The sequence below is a fragment of the Paramisgurnus dabryanus genome, chromosome 18, assembly GCF_030506205.2.
Source record: "Paramisgurnus dabryanus chromosome 18, PD_genome_1.1, whole genome shotgun sequence".
NCBI lineage: Eukaryota > Metazoa > Chordata > Actinopteri > Cypriniformes > Cobitidae > Paramisgurnus > Paramisgurnus dabryanus.
The window spans coordinates 15,213,679-15,232,907 of record NC_133354.1 but is presented as its reverse complement, the minus strand read 5'-3'; the positions used below and the strand labels follow the sequence as shown (position 1 = coordinate 15,232,907).

Here is a 19,229-nt window from a genome sequence, read left to right as displayed (position 1 = left end):
AAATGTCTCTTAAGCATATTCAAGCACACTGACAGGATAAAAATCATCACTTGGGCCGTTTCCCAAGGCTGCAGCCTGCGAAGGTCGCATATGCAGGCTGCATACGTCATCAAGCCTGGTTTATTAAATTAACTGAGCGTTGTACTCGCAAGTCATAAGCATATAACAATAATTTACACTTAACTAAGAATAATAGTCAACTTTATCATTGTTAATATTCTGAAATAAGACACACGTATGCAGCCTGGAAATGCGACCTCTGGAGGGTGCAGCCTTCGGGTTGAGAACGGCCACATATAGGCTACTGAAGCTCAGAAAAAACTTCCAGTTGGTCGCCTAACGTTGTTATGGCAACATCACTTCAGTTTCGCAAACACAGCTGGACAAGTCCAAAGAGTCTGGCTCGTGCCTAAGAAAGTAACGTTTTAATATTGATCAATAATTTTTTTAACATGTTGACATCTCATCGACACAGAACGCAATGTCGGGAAATTACTGGGCCTACGCCACATTCAGTGGCAGTGGTAAGTTTATTAGGCTACTTATTCACACAGCTAGATATTCTGTTTTACTTCTGCTGTAGGTTTATCACGAATAGTTTTTATAGTATAGTATTTTTTAAATACTACGTAATAAAACGTTTTCTTTCAATTTATTTTCTGTAAAATAGAATTATTATTACTAATAATATAATTAATATTTTCTGAATTATTGATATTTAACTCATATATTAATAAAAAGTCTTAATTAATAATATGCTTTATTCATCTAAACATTAATGTAAAGAAAAAATCTTTTTATTTTTCACCTGGGAAAGAGAGCATAAATTATTGCAGTATGCGCCCACACATTGTTTTCATTTAGTTTGTTTTAATATTTAGCTTTACAGACTTTTAATATTCATTTGTACATTTTAGAGAGCAAAAAATGCTTCATCCAGACCCACAGACTACCTGATTCTGGAGAGAAGGAAACAGGAGGCAGCCCGAAATGAGGTGATGGACTTCACCAGGGACCAAAGCTCCTGTGATGTTAAATTGCAATGGGAAAGAAACACACAGCGCCGAATGGTGTCAGCCACTATTGATAGACGACTACAGGAAGCAATGGAGCAGTACCAGATGACCATTGACGAAAGGAGAGAAAGGTTTGAAAGGAAAAGCTATGCATTATTTAAAAAAATAAAATTCTTATTACTTTCATCTTTCTGTATTTCATTCTCCCACAGGCTTCGTGAGCTGCTAGAATCTGAGGAGCAAGATCTCTTAAATGAGATCGAGACAAGAAAAGAGACGGTGGTGGAGAGGCAGGCTAAAATGCGTGAAAGAGCCAAAACACTGCGAGAGAAAAGAGAGAGCGAGAGAGAGAAAGTTGTTGCTGATAAACTCGACCAGCTCTTCAGGTAGAACCTAAGATGTTCCTATGCTGGTCCCTGACAAATCTCAGCATATATTGTTTGCTGGTGACCATATTTGTCTAAAGAGAGACTGTACTACATAAATGACTTATCTTGCTGTGTTTCAGAGAGCAGAGTGAGGAGCTGCGTTCCGTGGAGATGCAGCGGAGGCAAGATGAGGTCTGCACTGAACGCGCCGCTCAGATTCGTACCCGGCGGGAAGCACAACAGATGCAACAAGACGAAGACAGACTTTTTGATAAATTATGGGAGAGTGACCGGCTGGCTAAAGAAGAGCGTGAAAACCAAGAGCTTCAACGTCAAAGACACAACAACCTTCAGCAGGTGGCGTTCTTGCAGGCACAGATGGAAACGGCTGAACAACAGAGAATTCGGGCTAAACAATTGAAGGAAGAAGAGGCAGAGTTACTGGTACAGTATAGATCATTCAATCCACTGATTAGTTAAATCAAACTGAGTCAAAGTAAGATTATTATTATCATCCTTGTTGTTTTAAGCTATTTAAGCTGCAGTATTAATTGATTTAAATCCTGTGGTACTTAGCGAGACCAAAGGGAGATGCTCCGTCTGGAAGAAGACAGGGAGCACCGGCAGAAGCTCCTGGACCAAGCAAAACGAAAGAAACAGCTGGATCATTCACTTCGGTTGAAGATGAAGAGGCTGGCAAGAGAGCAGCAGGAAGAGCTGGCCTTAGACATGAGCATCTTGGAGCAACTATTGACTGAGGAAAAAGATGAAAAGCAGGAGGAGGTTCTCAAGAAGGTAAGAACCAGCAGAGAATTTGACCATTACTTCAAATATTTATACATATACATTATTTAATAGCAAGAGGGAAGTTTGTAGAGTAGTAGAAACTGCTTGATTCTCCTTTAATTCAAAATATGATCGTAAGAAATTTTAAACAGTATGTGAGGGGGATCAGAAAATAGAAAATGGTATGTGCAAATCCTGAGATGTTGTTCTGAACAGCTGGAACGTGGAGAGGAGCAGCGCAGATACAGGCAGTACCTGAAAGAGCAGCTGGAGGAGCAGAAGCGTCAGGAGGTTGAGATGGAGCACCTGATTGAGTCAGAGCTCCAGCAGGCCTGGGCCCGCAGAGAGAAGCAGTGGCGTCTGGAAAAGACAGCAAGAGATCGACTCATGAAGGATGTCATGGACACTCGCCGCTTACAGATCCAGGAGAAATGTAGGGAGATCAGCCATCATACACATGACTTTTAGGGGCAGTTTTCCAGACAGGGTTCAGATAAAGGACTAGTCCTTATCAAATCACATTTTATTTGTCACATGCACATACATACAAAGTATTTTATAGCTTTTTACAACAATGCGGTATTCAAGCATAATAGAAAAAAAGGAATGCAATTGGGATAAGGAAATTAAAACAAATAAAACCAAAAGGAATTAGATAAATAAAGTAAACTATATACTATATAAACTATATAAGAACTATATAAAATATGAAAATATTATGTGACAAATTGTGTATATACCTCAGTTATATTAGGATATTTTTACAAACACACCTTACAAAAATCATTACTGGTTTGCATCTTGAAACAAAACAATGGCACTCATATATTTTAAGATATGCCAGCGCAAGGTTTTTTTTTTTAATTAAGGCAGCTCAAACATGCATTTTCGTCTGGGACTAGGGTAAGCCCTGGCAGGGAAACTGCCCCTTACTTTTTAATTTTTGTTGTGAGCTTATTTGGGGGGAAAGATTTAGGTTTCACAAATCACAAACAATAAGGAATATATAATATATTTATTTTATTTACAGTATATAACAAATGTATAAGACCACCGGTCTATTTGTGTCAAAAACCATCTAGCATTGTGAAAAGCTTTAATGCGGACTCTTTCCCTTTCAGAGAGTTTTTGACGCATTGTTGGGAAAGTTGCTTTTAAAAGTAATGCATTACAATATTAAGTTACTCCCAAAAAAAGTAACTAATTGCGTTACTTAGTTACTTTTCATGGGAAGTAATGCTTACATTACTTTTGCGTTACTTTTTCTTACTTGACTGAGGCTTGATCTCTTTCAGGCCTTGCAAGTGTTTTCATGATTACCTATATTTCTGCTGTTTTTGTAAAACTGGAAATTAAAAAATGTATGGATAACAACAATAATTATATTTTAGCATTAGAAATACTACTGTGACCAAATAGCTTACACATACCGATGGATTTACCATTACAAAAACATATATAAATAATTTTTGTAATCACAAATACTGATCGTTTTGGGCAGCTTTAGTACAAAACTAACATTGCGTGGTGTTAGGACTGTTAATATAAGTAAATATTTATATAGAAAACATACAAAGCGAAAATACATATTTTAGAATATTATTCTGAAGTTGAGTGATTTTAAACATACTGTGTATGTACTTTTTAGTAAATAAGAACATGCAGAAACAGGCTGAGCTTGTCAAAGAGAGAGAGGAGCTTGACCAAATCATTGAAGAGAACAAATTGCTGGATGAAGAAGAAAAGACTCGGTGAGTTTCTATCTATCAAAGCTGTTAAATTCAACAACACATTGAAAACAATAGAAACCGAATGTGTCATTTAATCTATTTCCAGTCTAAGAGAGGCCAGTCAGGAGTATCAGGCTGACCTCTTAGCTCAGATGTTGCATCGCCAGCATCTTCGTGAAGCAGAACAGGCTGAAAAAGATCTAGAGTACCAGAAGGGTCTAATGTACCAGGAGCAGTACAATAAGAAAATTCAGGAAATCTTATCAAGGCCCGTATCTAACACCACAGCAGTTCACCCCTTCAGGAGACGAGAACGACCCTATTCCAGCTTTGGTGGACAATTGCCATAAAAACAACTCTGTCAATTGTATTCACAGTATAGTAGTTAATAATTATATTTACAGTTACACGACATACTTTAATTTCTGAATTACTATGTCCATAGTGTATTCTAGCTTATCGCAATTATTTGTGTAGATTAGCGTTGTAACTTCACATCATTTATAAAGTTAGGCAACTTTTTGGAACATTTTGCAACAAATGGAACATCACCATGCACAAGTTTTCCTACTTGTAATATCTTTAAGCAAAAAAACTGTCCTCATGTGAAAGATTGTATTTAGGATTGAATACAAGTCTGACTGGACTAACCTGTTTGCATGTTAATTATTTTAAGACAACCATTAACCTTACTGAATCGAATGTGAATAGTGGGATCTTTTGGCACCTCCATGAATACAAGTAGCACATTTCCGCCTCTAAAAGCAACTCTGTGAAACTGTCTATGGTTGCTATAGGAAATGTACACAATTCCATGCCAGGATCATATGGTTGTGAAACAATGACTGCACTGCTTTACGTAATGATTTTGCAAGCAAAGGGTTTAAACCAGTAAGCTACTGAGTTAAATGATTAGTGACATAAGTGGACAACATATGACAATGCATGTGTGGCAGATTCCACAAAAGCATGGTGGCAAATAGTTAGTCAACACCCAATACCTGACCTAGGAGTGGTATGGGCGTGAAGCAATTGGTCTGATGTCATTACTGTCTCTATTTTGCCCTTTCTTTCAGCTGTTCAGACAGGTTTAACTTTTAGCCAAGCTGGTTCCTGGCTTCATACACTATTCAGAAAGTACTCTTGAAAATAGCATGAGGAATATGAAATAACCGAAATAGTACCGAACTTTGGTAATCGTTTTGTTTTTGGATACTGGCATGATTTTTTGAGAGAGGAAAATGCGTGAATCTGAGCTTTATGTCAAGGTAAGACACTGATATATTATCCCCCAATGGTCTTTCATTCAACTTCCTGTATGCATTAGATATGTGTGGCCAACAGCTTGTGGTGAACAATCTAAAACAGAAAGCTAACCATGAACGTGTTTTGTTAAACATTGTCACTTTTTTTGAAAATCTTAAGATAGTCACATGTTTTTGACATTTTTTGTTCTTGTTTTGAATTTGACTTCCACTCAATATTGCAGCTTACATAGCTTGTGTACACTCAGCACCTTGTGGATAAGAGTGAAAACCCTTATTGTTCAGCCTTCACTCTTTGATTAATGATGTAAAAATATTATGTAGTGCACAAAATTTAGTTTAGAGTAGTTTCTGCTTTTAGGAATTTAATTTAAAAACATAAGGCCAATGATCACAATGAAAAGAGCATAATAGTCAGTTAAGAGCAGCGTCATCTGGGCGAAATCATGTTTTTAATAGGTAGGGCCAATTGAAAAATAAGATATTATTTATTTAACACCTTCAGTTTGTGAAATAAGGGAGATTGTAGCTAGCTGTCATGCAGGAAGCTATATCTCAATAATTGCATTGAGGCAAAAGGTCAATTTGTTTTCTGTGGCAAATTATCATTATTATTATCCATCTTAAAAAAATAAACTTCCACTCTCACATTTTTTATCATGTAAGGAATAATTGACGATTGAATTATTAGAAAAATAATGCACACACGAGGTGGTGATGCGGCCACGACGCGAAGAAAATAATTGCACACCTCAGAACGTCATCAGCCAATCAGATTCAAGAATTCAACCGACCCGTAGTATAAATAAAATTATAGAATTGATTTTTAATGTTATTTACATTTGTACAGTATAATTTGCATCTATTATATGAGAAAATTGCTTAGATTTTTTTGTTAAGAATTAGGTTAATTTAATTATTTTCCAACAAAAAGCTTTAAAAAAATCCTCATAAAAATTTTCTTAACGCGGTTTATATACAAAAATCTTATATTGTTGCAGTGTATATGCCTGATTACAGTCCATGTTTACCTTTTGCGTTTGAAACACGTTATATGAATCAAATGAAGGGGCAAATGTATTTATTTATTAATTATTGTATGAATCAATGATCATGTCTATTTTCTGTGGAAGATGCGTCAAGGCTTTATTTAATATGATTGCAATACTGTAATTCGCCAAAGGGAGTCGCCCTGCACAACACTGAAGCTCGCTCGCCGATCCATGAAACTCTACCACTGCGGTCATGTCAGTCAGACACGGCATGATCAACAGAGTCCATGGAGACGGGAAGAAGGGAGGGCAGCAACTTCTTTCTTGCATGTTGACAATTGCATACTTTTAAATGAATATTTTCTCCAGACTATAGAATTCAGTGGAAATTCTACTGATTTCTGATTTAGCTTGCTTTTATGTAGAGGAGGAAAAGGTGTGTGAGTGAACGGCGTTATTTCAGCTCAACTTCAATTATGGGCAAATACACCTGCCGCGAGCGGGCGCGGCTAGCGCGCTAACATTAGCCATCAGAGGGAGTTCAAAAGTACAAACTAGCACAAGAGGACGACATGGAGTGTGACAGGACATAAGAAACCTGGATTATAAAACTTAATGGGAATATCATCGTGTTCAATCGGAAATATTGAACCAAGTGTGCTGATGTGACTAACGTTAGTTTAGGTCAGAGCTGTTGTATTTGGGATCATGTCTGTGACAGAGCTCTATTCAAAGGTGAGTTTCTTTCAATAGTTTTATTTCACCATTAACCAAATGTTGATAGGTAAATGTAAGGTTTTACAGATGGACAGTGGTTTTGTAATTATTTTATTCCGTGAGGTGAAGTAAACGAAACCAAACACCGTCTGTCTTTCGAAGCAGAGACTTTAAATCTTGGCGTATATGCATGTCTAACTTAAAGTCCGTTTATTACTCTGATATATCATAAAACTAAATATTCAACTATTAGCCAAGCAGTTCTGCTCAACTGCCTTTTACTTCCTATAAAACCTAGGGAAGTGTCGTATACAGGTGTGTGTGTTTCTGCTGGTTTCGGTCTGCAGTGAGCAAGCAGGTAGTTTCGGTGTTGATAGTGTCTCGATATTTAACGCGCTCCCTACCTAGACAGCACTTTGTCGCCAGCGGATGCGTCTTTCAGTATACAAAAAGTGTTCTCTAGGTAGGCAGCTCACTAAATTTTGACACTGGCAGCGTGTGGTTGTGACAGGTGGATGCACCTTCGCCTGAAGTTTATCTGTTTTACGCGTGTCTAATCAATATTGGAGATAAAGAATAACTACTGCATCTATTGTCTATTGATACTAAAGACATTTCTTTTAAAATTGACTAGGGAGTGACTTTTTACTATTTACCGTCTCATACTAATGCCTCAGGTGACTCAGTTTTTCTAGTCATTATTAGATTCACCATAAGGGTGGACACTTTTGGCTTTTTCTGACATCTATGGTTGTATTATTTGCTCATGTATCTTCCTTATGACCTTTTGTGTAACACATTTGCACAATGATCATAAAAAATTATACCCATCCGATGATGTCATCTTAACCACGTGTTATTGATGACATTTTTCCAGTGTAGGCCATTGGTCAAAGCAAGCAGGGGTGTGGTTGGTCAAAGCTCTATCCTTGTTAAAATGGGTTTGTAAAAACTTTATTTTCCGTTTAAAGGAATACTCCACTTTCATTAAAAAATCCTGATAGTTTACTCACCCCCATGTCATCCAAGATGTTTATTTCAGTCAAGAAAAAATTAAGTTTTTGGGGGGAGAACATTCCAGGATTTTTCTCAATTTAGTAGACTTTAATAAACCACAACTTCTCATCTTGCAATAGCTTTGTGACGCACCAGCAAAACTATGCTCAAGTATTTACAAGTGTGGAGAAAGAGGACCATTCCAATGCGAAATGATACTAATTAATGTCTTTTTGTCAGTTTAGGGTTTATAATTGTTCGCAAGTGTGTATTTCACATATGTAACTCATGACCTTTTTATGACAGGATCATGTAATGCGTAAGGTCACGCTGGCGCTTCACACGGCTAGTGCAAGACGAGAAATTGTGGTTTAAAAGTACATATTTTTTATTTTGGTGAAAGTAACGATTGTTTCGCTAGATGGGATCCCTTATGCAGTGTTTCCCACAGGATTTTAAGAGACTGTGGCGGTGATGACATCACACGCTATTTAGCACATATGTGACATCATCACGTGTTTCACCTTTACTTTTTGATCTGTCAGATTATATTGCATTTTAACACAACTGAATGCTATTTTTACATATTATCTGTTCTGTTGTCATACATAAAACGAGTAGACTATAAAATAGTGAATAAACACAACCTAGTAACACCTTGTGTTTAATCCAACCAGCTGTTTCTTTAACTGTTGCTATAATCCTGATTTATAAACTTGACATCGTCTGACAAAATCACCATACATTTACACTGAAGAGAGAAAGCTCTTACATCAAGAAAACGTGTCTGTGTGTGTGGGAAAGACTAATTCTAACCTTTCGTTAAGTCATGATAAACTAGATCAGTCGTCTTTGTCAGTAACATCCGTCACTGATGACGTTTATGGGGAAAAGAAAGTATACGGAGGAACGGACATTAAAGCAACACCACCTTTTCAGTGTCATGTGAGAGAGAGAGACGCGTGCTGGCGAAGTGCTGCACGCAACACAAGAGAGAGAGAGGGGCACGCTGAGCGCTCGCGACATGAAATAACCCGTTGTAAAATATACATTTAAATGGGAATCATGAAAAATCTATTTGCGGCGGTGCGCCACAGGTAAATCAATGTATGGGAAACACTGCCTTATGCCTCGGTTGGGCTTGTTTAGAGCCCTTTGAAGCTGCGTTGAAACATCAGTTTTAAATTGCATTGAAACTGTGAACTGATGAGGTCCAAAAAAAGTCTATTTAAGTGAGACAAATCCTGGAATGTTTTCCTCAAAAAAAAAAAAAAAATTATTCTCGACTAAACAAAGAAAGCCATTAACAACTTGGATGACATCCCAGATAGCAATGAGTCGGCGAACCACCGGCGGTGCTCTGGAGGCAGTAAGCGTCATAAGGGCGTAATCGCAAACAGGTCTGACGGCGGACCGCCAGCGGCAGCCGCTTTTGCATAAATTAAGCACCGGCGGCAAATCGCAAGAAAGGGGAGTGACGTATTCGGCAGCAAACGTTTCATCCCCGCCAGCGGGACGCACCTATAGCCGACAGCTTAGGGCTGGCGGCAAAAAGAAGTCCTGCGGATATTTTTTGCTATCTGGGATGGGGGTGAGTAAATTATCAGGATTTTTTAAATGAAAGTGGAGTATTCCTTTAAGGACACCTAAAGAGGTGTCTTTGCTCAAGCCATCTCCTTCTCATCTCCTAATTAAATGCCTACTTCATAATCTGGTTCCTAATTAAATGGATGGACGACCAGGGAAACAAATCTCCCATCTGTTTTCCTTAGACCAGCTTGCTGTTTGTTAAATAAGCTGATAATCCAAAATAATCTTACATGTAAGAACATATAAATGTTACACTGTGTGTACAGGGTCCCCTTTAAAAAAATTATAATATTGAATTTCCCTTATTGTGTTTTTATGCTGCCCACTATACACAATGCAGCCTGAAGTTGAAGCAACTTGGTTATGCAAGTCAATTCAACCTACTATTTTAAGTTTTGACTTATAACTTGTTTATAACTTATTAAAGCAAGTTTAAAATGTTTAACCTAATTTGTTAAGTTAAAGTTACAGTGTAAGAGATACTCTACTTTTTATCTTGTCGTTAGAGCTCCTTAAAACAGGATTAGTTTGGGGCACAAGACAGCCCTGTCAAAGCCTTTCATTTTAGTCTAGATTTGGTGAACTGACCCTAACACAGCCCAGTATTTGAAAAGATGTTTCTTGTCTGCAGCTCAATTGTATTGGCTTGCAATGACACTTTGTAAACTCTGCAATGCTGCACTTTAATCTTAAATTCAAACCATCGTATTTTCATATAAATTTAGATCCCTTTGTACTGTAGCATCTTCTTGGTTACACCATAAACGACGTCATTACACCGTGAAGGTCTCTCAGCGCATCTGGCCAGGTAAACAAGTTGTGTGGAGGTCCAGAGGGAGTGAAGCATTGGGTGGTGTTTGTATGTGTGTGATCACACTCCCTCACCTAGTAGTTACCACACATATGGGTCGGTTAATGCTGCTAATGTAACTGATGCAAGAATTGGAGTCTTTGTAAAGGGTGGGCATGGAGAAGCACAGCAGATCCTCTTTTAGTTCACACACCTTTGTGTAAAACAACACCATTCCTCCCTATGTATCTGTGGTTTTACCTTTGTGAAATATTGAGTTTTATAGACATGCTTTGTGGTTTGTGACCAATACTGGTTCTCTAAATCTTGTTCCAACATCCCTTTTATTGCTCCACCAACACAGTTCAAAGTAATGTGACTAACTAATTATGGGTGTAGCAGAGCTGAGTGAAATAGTTAGAAAAATATCTAATCTAAACACTTTCTGACAAAGAACATAATTTTTCAAATCTTGCGCAGTGGTCCCCATATGAATGTAAGACAACATAAATATTCAATATTTTACTTGGTCCAAGCTATTTTATTTTTTGTAAATTGGAAACACAAATTTCTCTCTTCTTTATCTGAAAAGGTGCACCTGCTACTTCCTGTACTTCACGTTGATTTAGTCTGAAGCCCCCAGGGCCATATTACCTGTTAACCATTGTCACAAAGCCTCACTCTTCACATGCACTGGTGTCAGGTTTCAACATTTGTCAGGGAGCTGTTCACACAGCCATTCCTGGACAGTGTACTGGGCCTAGCTCGGAGGTGGAGGGAAACCCAAAATATGGAAAATGTCCTCCAGGAAACACCCACATCTTTCCATTTAGGACTTTTTTGAGAATGCTGACAGTGATCAGGGTGTGGCTAGCAGGAACACAGAGCTTTGTATTTACCTTTAACCTTTAAGGTTAAGGAGAAAGCTAAAAGTGAAACCCTAGACTGCTGTAGATCATCCCTTTCACACGCTTGACTGACATGTAACAGATAAATGCTAGGGATATAATAGTAGTTTATTTGTATAATAAGTATGGCTGTTGTTTATAAATTGGAGAAACAAGAGATTTTTCAAAACATTTCTACCTATTTTTCCAAGCTCCCTGTCTCCATTGTTTGGACAAACAGACTGTCACACCCCAAACTCATGCATTGCTTGATCCAGAGTTGACATCAGTTAAACGAATATCAATGTTGTGAGATTGTCACAATGTTTACACGCTGCAGGGAAGTAAACCAACACCCTGGCAGGTTGTCTATGTCAGCAAAAAAATACTGGGTTAGGTGGAAGAATTATTCCATTGAAAAGTTACAAACAGCAGATTTAAATCCTATTTCTCACACATGTACATGGGGGACGTGCAAGGCCTGACCAAATAAAGACAGTATTTGGTGAGAAAAACAAATAAATAATAAATAAAAGCTAAATTAAAGTTTCAGTCAAATGGTTAACTATGGGTTTAATTTTACATTTATTTTGATCTTTTTTATCAATTTTGATCATTTGCATTTTTTCTTTTGGCTGTTTCTGTAGCTCTTTTCGTAACCGTACCTGTTAGAGCCCTCAAGCTAGCAATGACAAGGTCATAGGTTTGATTCCTGGGAATGCATGCGCTCTTTAATTTTGAGCTTGAATGCCAAAGGGTATTTAAACCAGTGACGTGGACACAGGTCTTTTTGTAATGCAACTCTGAAAAGCTGTGTAAAACCAGTCAGGCAAGACTCACCACTGCGTCCCAACAGCTGATTCCCTCCAACCACAACATACCTACCACCTGTTTATCTGTGCGGCCTTCATTTCTGTGTCCTTTAGGGCTGCTCACAAACAATGATAGACTTGCAACTCTTACAGTTCGACTCGAAATAATGAAACAAAAGCCTTACAGATCTTCTCAAATACACGCTTTCGGTATTTACATCACATGTATTATTTGTGTCAATAAACAATGTTCACATTAAAATATATGTAGGCTACTTCTTATGAAGCCATTACATGTGTGTTAGTCATTGTGTTTCCTTGTAGCTTTTTACCCAACTTGTAAATAATACTGGCAAGCTTGCAGTCTATTGTATTACTGTAACTCAGTCATGGCTGTCTGACATCAAGTGAAGTGTGACAGTATGGTGTCTGAAAATGCATTGGAACAATTAGCAGACCAGTCAGGCTCACACTATGAAAAGATGTGGCACATAGGTGTGGAATAGCATGCATGCTAAATACTGCAAAGGAAGTGTGTGCTTCTGGTTATTCACTGCTTGCCTTTTAAGGAAATATCAGCTTGTAAGATTCAAAGACAATCACAGCTTTAAAGGTCACGTTCTTCCTGATATCATTTTTTAAACTTTAGTTAGTGTGTAATGTTGAACTCAATACGTATTTCTGAAGGAGGGTCTTCATAGAACAAGGAAGACATCAGCCCGTTTTTAGGACAGTGAAAACAGCCCTATACAGATAAGTAATTTGTGTGAAAAATACTGTGTTTTTTTACACGTGAAACATGAACACACATTATATGGCGCACTGTAAACACAATCAAAGCTTCAAAAACACAGGAAGAACGGGACCTTTAAACTGATTAGATTCTGCCTTTTAAGCTTGGTCATGCATACTGTGTATGATTGTGTTATGACTATAAAAATCCTGAATAAGAACAAACAATATGAGGTGAAACACACTTTTTATAGTATCAGACATGACACTTCTTAGAGATGATGCAAGGCTATTTATTAGATTGTGTTTAGTAAAAAGTTTGACTCTCCTCCATCAGACATACCATTCATTTCAGAACTGATACAGCATGTCGTTCCCAAAATGTCCTCATGGCAGTGTTAGCACCACGTTATGTGCCATTATATGTATTATAAATAACATCAACATGACACACTTATCTGTAGTGGTTTTCTTTTCAAAGAGTCAATCAGTCTGTAATTAATACTGCTGATATGCGGAGAGAGGACTATGATGGCGTTGCATTAATGGTCAGGTGACTATAATAGACTATACAGTTGTATAATGTAGACCATAATCTGAATCCTGATCTTCCCATTGTCTATTCTCCCCCCTTTAAAGGGATAGTTCAGCCAAAAATGATATTAAACCCATGATTTACTCACCCCCAAGCTGTCCGAGTTGCAAATGTCCATCGTTTTTCAGACAAACACATTTTCGGATATTTTAGAAAATGTTTTAGCTCTTTCAATTCATTAAATGTGAAGTTACGGGGTCCACGACCTTCAAGTCCAAAAAAAGTGTGTCCATCCTTCACAAATTAAATCCAAACGGCTCCAGGATGATAAACAAAGGTCTTCTCAGGGTAATCCGCGTGGTTGTTGTTGTAGAAATATCCATATTTAAAACTTTATTAACGAAAATAACCACCTTCCGGTAGCGCCGCCATCTTAGACTCCTCTGTATTCAGGAGAGAGTATTAGCGTAGTGTACGCACTTTTCTTAGTGACGTATGACAAATTTGGAGGGCGGGGGCACAGAGAAACAGCAGAGTAGCCTCCGTAGGCTGCGTAAAGCAGACTAAGACTAAGACGCGACTAAGATGCGGCGCTACCGGAAGGTAGTTATTTTCGTTAATAAAGTTTTAAATATGGATATTTCTACAACAACACCGCGCAGATTACCCTCAGAAGGCCTTTGTTTATCATCCTGGAGCCGTTTGGATTATCTGAAATATCTGAAAATGTGTTTGTCTGAAAAACAATGGACATATGCAACTCTGACAGCTTGGGGGTGAGTAAATCATGGGTTTAATATCATTTTTGGCTGAACTATCCCTTTAATCCTTTATAAATCACAAAACCAATATTTTCTTTCGTCAGCATTTGTGCTCGATCAGCATGGCTGTTAACAGTGCATGTAATTGCGATTTATTTGTGCCCCATTGTAAATGCGATACTCTTGGCACCAGGGGGGCAAAGTGACATTAATTAATTAGGAAGCAAAGCATAAAGGTTGGGCCCCTAGTTCAGTTTGACTACATCCCTCACTGAACGTACTGTATGGTAGTCTTTGGTATTTGTTTTATGTCATGGTTGAATTGGTAATGAGAGAAGCTATTTGTTAATTCACTAAGTTCATAAATGTAAAATGAGGCCTCAGTTTATATAAGAAACATGATTTTGTTTCATAGCTGTACAACTGAAAGCTATCACATGCAGGGCAATTTCATCCTTATAAGGGAAAAACTCACCAAAACACTGTGAGTCCTTTAAACTGGTGGTGGTGGCCTTACTAACTTGTGTGAATGAGTTACTGCACTTACAGTAAATGAATACATATTACAGTAAATTAAGTCTTAAAGAATAATTGAAATTAGAGGGTGATTATGAAATTTGTTAATACTGATATGTTGATATTTTCAGAATATGATATAGATTTTATAAAAAGCATTACATATAATTTTAAACACATACGTTTGTGTGACATATCATTGCCGTAAAGTGATTTTTTATTCTGACACACTGTCAAAAAAATCGTCAAACTAAATGGTTTCTAGATTCTCACTAGGGCAGTACTATTTAAAAAAAGTACATCTTCACACCTAAAGAGTTCATATTAGTACCTCAGAGCAGTGCTGGGCAAGCTACTTGGAAAATTTAGTGAGCTAAGCAGTTACTTCACATTAAATGAGGCTTTACTACACTGAAGCTACCCCCCTGGGAAATGTAGCAAGCTAAGCTACATCAATAGTAGCTTGCTACTTCCAAGCTACTTTTTTATTTTTAACCAGTTTTATTATGTAATTATTTATTCAGGTTCAATTTATTATTTTGGTAATTATAGGCAATACAAGCATAATGTAGGCCTAGGTACTTCACATTATGGGGCGGTTTGCTGGACAGGTCTTATCCTACTCCCAGAATAGAATGCATGTTTGAGCTGCATTTATTCAAAAACACCTGGCCCTGACATATCTTAACACAGGGGTCTCTAAATGTGGTGCCCGCGGGCAGCAGGTAGCCTGCACAGAGTCTGTGAGGTGCCCGCCAAAGCACATTCTATTAATAGTTTCAATTGTAATATTTATTACATGTTTTTATATTAGCTTGGCTTGGTAACATAACCCAGTCAGAGGTAGAGCACGAGTCTTCACAGAATGTGAGTGGTAATGTTTTGTATGAATGAAGGCTGCACAACTTGAAAATACGGAACAAACGACGTCCTGTGATGTCGATTCAAAATGACGCGCTTATTCTCAAATTCAGGACGACTTCAGAAATGTTTGGAAAATTGTAGCTTGTGTGGAAGCTACCTAACTACTTGGTCAAAAAAAGAGCTTAGCTACTGAAAAGCTATTTGATTTAGAAAGCAGCTAAGCTACCGCCAAGCTACTGAAAAATGTAGTTAAACTACTAGCTTCGCTACTTGTAGTGAAGCTACTGCCCAGCACTGCCTCAGAGGGTACATATTGGTAACAAAGAGTATACTGTATTAGTACCTCAGAGGTGGATATGGTGGATATTTCAGAATCCACCATATTGGTAACAAAGGGTTCATATTAGTACCTTAGACTTACATATTGGTACCAAAGGGTGCATATTAGTACCTTGGAGTTACATATTTGTCCCAAGGGTTCATATTAGTACCATAGATGTACATATTGGTAACAAAGGGTGCATATTAGTACCTCAGTTACATATTGGTACCAGAGGGTGCATATTAGTACATTAGACGTACATTATGGTTCCAAAGGGTTCATATTTATACCTTAGACGTACATATTGGTACCAAAGGGTTTATATTAGTACCATAGATGTACATATTGGTACCAAAGGGTGCATATTAGTACCTCAGAGTTACATGTTGGTACCAAAGGGTGCATATTATGACCTCAGAGGTACATATTGGCACCAAAGGGCTCATTTTAGTACCTTAAATGTACATATTGGTACCAATGGGTGCATATTAGTACTTCAGAGGTACATATTGGCACCAAAGGGTTAGAATGTAGTGTATTGCTACCAATATAAATGTATTCATGTCTGTACCTAAATGGTGCATATTAATAATTGTATAAAATGGTCTTCCCCCAGTATATCAGCACATTTGACAGCTAGGGACCATTTTTTTGACAGAATAGGATGTTGGTGATCTGAAACATGGTTTTGCTGTGTTCTTAGGCCAATGGTTCAACGGTTTGAAATGTGTGTTTTGGTTTTGTTTACAAGTCTGTATTGTACACTAAGCTAAGTACTTGTTACTTCCTTGACAACGTCAAAAACACCCAGACCTTTCCCGCTGACGCTATAGGCTCCCAGGGTTAAGTCATCAGAGAATGCTTTACAAATCAAATAAGCCAATGGTCTTGCTCAGCACAATTTGCATATGGTCTACTATACGGAAACACCTCTATATTAGGGCAACTGAATCTCTAATGAGGTCCAAGCATCAAATTTCATCTCATTCATTTTACTTCAGCATACAAGCAAATTGGGTGGGGTATATGATGAAGTTCCTGTAGTGAGTGTGTGTTACAGTCTTTAAAAATTTGTAAAGCATGCAAAATTAGGGATGGAGGCAGTGAGAATTTACCAAAACATTGAGTGTTTACAACATTACTTCACAGACCTTCACTAAACAGGTTTTATTTGCTTAGCTATCTCATATTTATCTTGATAACATAGAGTTTCTGTAATAAGATTGGTTTGTGGGCCTTTAAATATTGATGGGTTTCCTATTAATGATCTTAAAATTGAATTTAAGCCTTGTTTGGATTGAATTTGTTCATGTGACATTTGAATCAGGTCCACATTAGTTTTTAGGTTATCCTTAAACTAAACACTTCCAGTCTTTTTTATGGTAATAGCAAAGAAACCCCTCAGTCCAGGGCAAAGGTTTATGGGTTGTTTTCAGAGTTTGGGCTGAATTACATGAATCACAATTCACAAATTACCATAATTCGTCATTTAGATCCAGTTTAGTTTTGAAGAAATTTGTGTCTTATAAAGGCCCCTAGACACATACTTTATCAGTGAAATGACAATTTTATAAGATAAAACAAAAAAATCCAAGTAGCTGTGCCACTGTAATATTTGCATGTTCATCTGTGGTAACACAAGAAGACAACATTATGAATCAGTGAGGTTAAATCAAGCAATTTTTGCTATGAAAGAGCAGGGCTTATTGTCATAGAAATGTAAATACAATAATGCACAAATACACAGATGAGCTCATGTTCATTTTCATGGCAGTGATATCAGGTACAGGCTTTGGTTGTTCAGTTATTGCTTCTGGTAAACATAATTTTGAGAGCTGACCTGCAGATGCTTTGTATTAAGACGTGGAAGTCATGACAGACTTTCTGTTGGAACATAAACAAAGCTTTTTATGGCAAAGTAATAACGTAATGTGAATACTGTAATAATAGTAATGCATTCAATCCCTATAAGACTTTGGACTTTTAATTCAAATCTGCTGTAATTTCCTGGTCCTGTAAAATGATTCTCTACTATAAGTAGAGCTGACTGTATATATGCACAATTTGTGACTTGTAAGGTCGGGAATCGATAATCAATTCTAATTCTGGAATCGGATCCCATAAGGTCAGAAATCTGATCCTTACTGTAAAATAACATTTTTAGTTCCTCTTATTATTTTCTGCATGCACTTTATATGACAGCCCGTGTCTTTTATTCCTGTTATCTGTGAAGAACTGACTTGCGGCAGTTTACTTAAACACCTTTGCACTCACATCACTTGCATTCATATCATTTTTCTATTTCACAAAGCCTAAATCAATTGAATGTGCCTGTGTGTGACGTCTGCGTTTACTAGCTCATCTCATTTGATTAAAACAGTTCTAATAAAAATTAGCCATTGTTTATATTATAGTAACCATAGTTTAACTATGGTAGTAAAACCACACGATTCACACATTTACAAATGTCTCACAATAGAGTAACCATAGTTTAACGATGATATTATGGTAATACAAATGGTAAACAATCGGATTGTTACTACACTTTTCCTATAATAAAAAGGTGTATTTACCAGTTATTTTCTAGTTAAAACACTACTCGTAATGAATTATTCTGCATAACAGTCTGCAATAAGTAGGGGAGAGCGGGGCACAACCTAATGCTTTTTGGTTTTGGCGCAAACCTTTCAAAAATATTAGAGTTTGATCAATTATATTTTTGATTAATTTTACTGTTACAAATGAACATTTAAAGTTTGTTTCAAGTACTTACCATTCTTGGACAATTACACCAAATGTGACAGAAGTGCAAACGTTACAACTTACCCCATAGGTGGGGTTCATTGTAACAGGCAGGGGGTTAGTTGTAACACTTGCTGAAAATAAAGTTTGTAGGCAAATATTTCAATACTATTTTGTCTAAATACTTGAAGTGGATATTGCTTATAAATCTGTCTATAATAGACAGGTATCCACACTGTATTCATTCATCCAGCCCTTTTCTAACAATAGTTCAATTATAAATGGATACAAATGTCTAAATAGTGAGAAAAAGCAGCACAATGACAAAATTTTTTTTATATGTGACCCAGTCTGTAATAACCATACTACAGTTTAAAAAATCTAATTCGGAGAGTCTTATTTTAGACATTAATTTCATTATGATTTCAATCTTTAACGTGACCTTATTCAATCAATATTTAAGATATGAACAAAAATTTATTTGACACACAATTTTTGATAAGACAGGCACATTTATTTTGTTAGCAGCCAGCAGTCATGTGTGTAGCCTATTTAAAACAACGGCAAGAATTATGCTAACGTTAGCGGTTTTCATATCGTAAGTGCTAAGGGGTTAGTTGTAACACAGCGTTACAACTACCCCCTCTGGGTCAAAATATTTTCAAGCCCACCAAAAAAGATGCTAAGAGCTGCAGACATATTTCAAAACGATGCTATGTTTTAGTCAACAAGACACTGATTAATATGACATAACATTGGATTTGATATCTTACACACCTAACTTAGAAACCGAAAAAAACATATGATG

The 19,229-nt window shown here is 37.1% G+C and overlaps 2 protein-coding genes across 4 annotated transcripts in view; both read left to right on the top strand.

The window, feature by feature from the left end:
• The first annotated feature begins 303 nt into the window (after positions 1 to 303).
• Positions 304 to 4,875, top strand: cfap53 (cilia and flagella associated protein 53). The gene is made up of 8 exons (XM_065286887.1): positions 304 to 524; positions 918 to 1,147; positions 1,229 to 1,402; positions 1,525 to 1,828; positions 1,961 to 2,179; positions 2,387 to 2,603; positions 3,819 to 3,921; positions 4,007 to 4,875. Exons 1-8 carry the CDS (start codon positions 453 to 455, stop codon positions 4,248 to 4,250), a joined length of 1,563 nt encoding a protein of 520 aa, XP_065142959.1. The 5' UTR covers positions 304 to 452; the 3' UTR covers positions 4,251 to 4,875.
• A 127-nt stretch (positions 4,876 to 5,002) lies between these two features.
• myo5b (myosin VB) overlaps positions 5,003 to 19,229 on the top strand; it is a 53,761-nt gene continuing 39,534 nt past the window's right edge. For 2 of the 3 annotated variants that reach the window (XM_065286883.1, XM_065286886.1), the window contains exon 1: positions 5,003 to 5,168. In XM_065286883.1, the coding sequence (XP_065142955.1) occupies positions 5,142 to 5,168 (27 nt within the window). In that variant the 5' untranslated portion in view covers positions 5,003 to 5,141. Of the gene's footprint in view, positions 5,169 to 6,423; positions 6,893 to 19,229 lie in introns of those variants that run through there. The other variant, XM_065286885.2, reaches the window with a different exon arrangement.

Excerpts from the sequence above, each read along its gene's own strand:
- cfap53 (XM_065286887.1), top strand. The coding sequence starts at position 453 with ATGTTGACATCTCATCGACACAGAACGCAATGTCGGGAAATTACTGGG. Across the intron at positions 2,180-2,386 it reads AGGAGGAGGTTCTCAAGAAG|CTGGAACGTGGAGAGGAGCA; the intron begins GTAAGAACCAGC and ends TGTTCTGAACAG. Across the intron at positions 2,604-3,818 it reads CTTACAGATCCAGGAGAAAT|TAAATAAGAACATGCAGAAA; the intron begins GTAGGGAGATCA and ends TGTACTTTTTAG.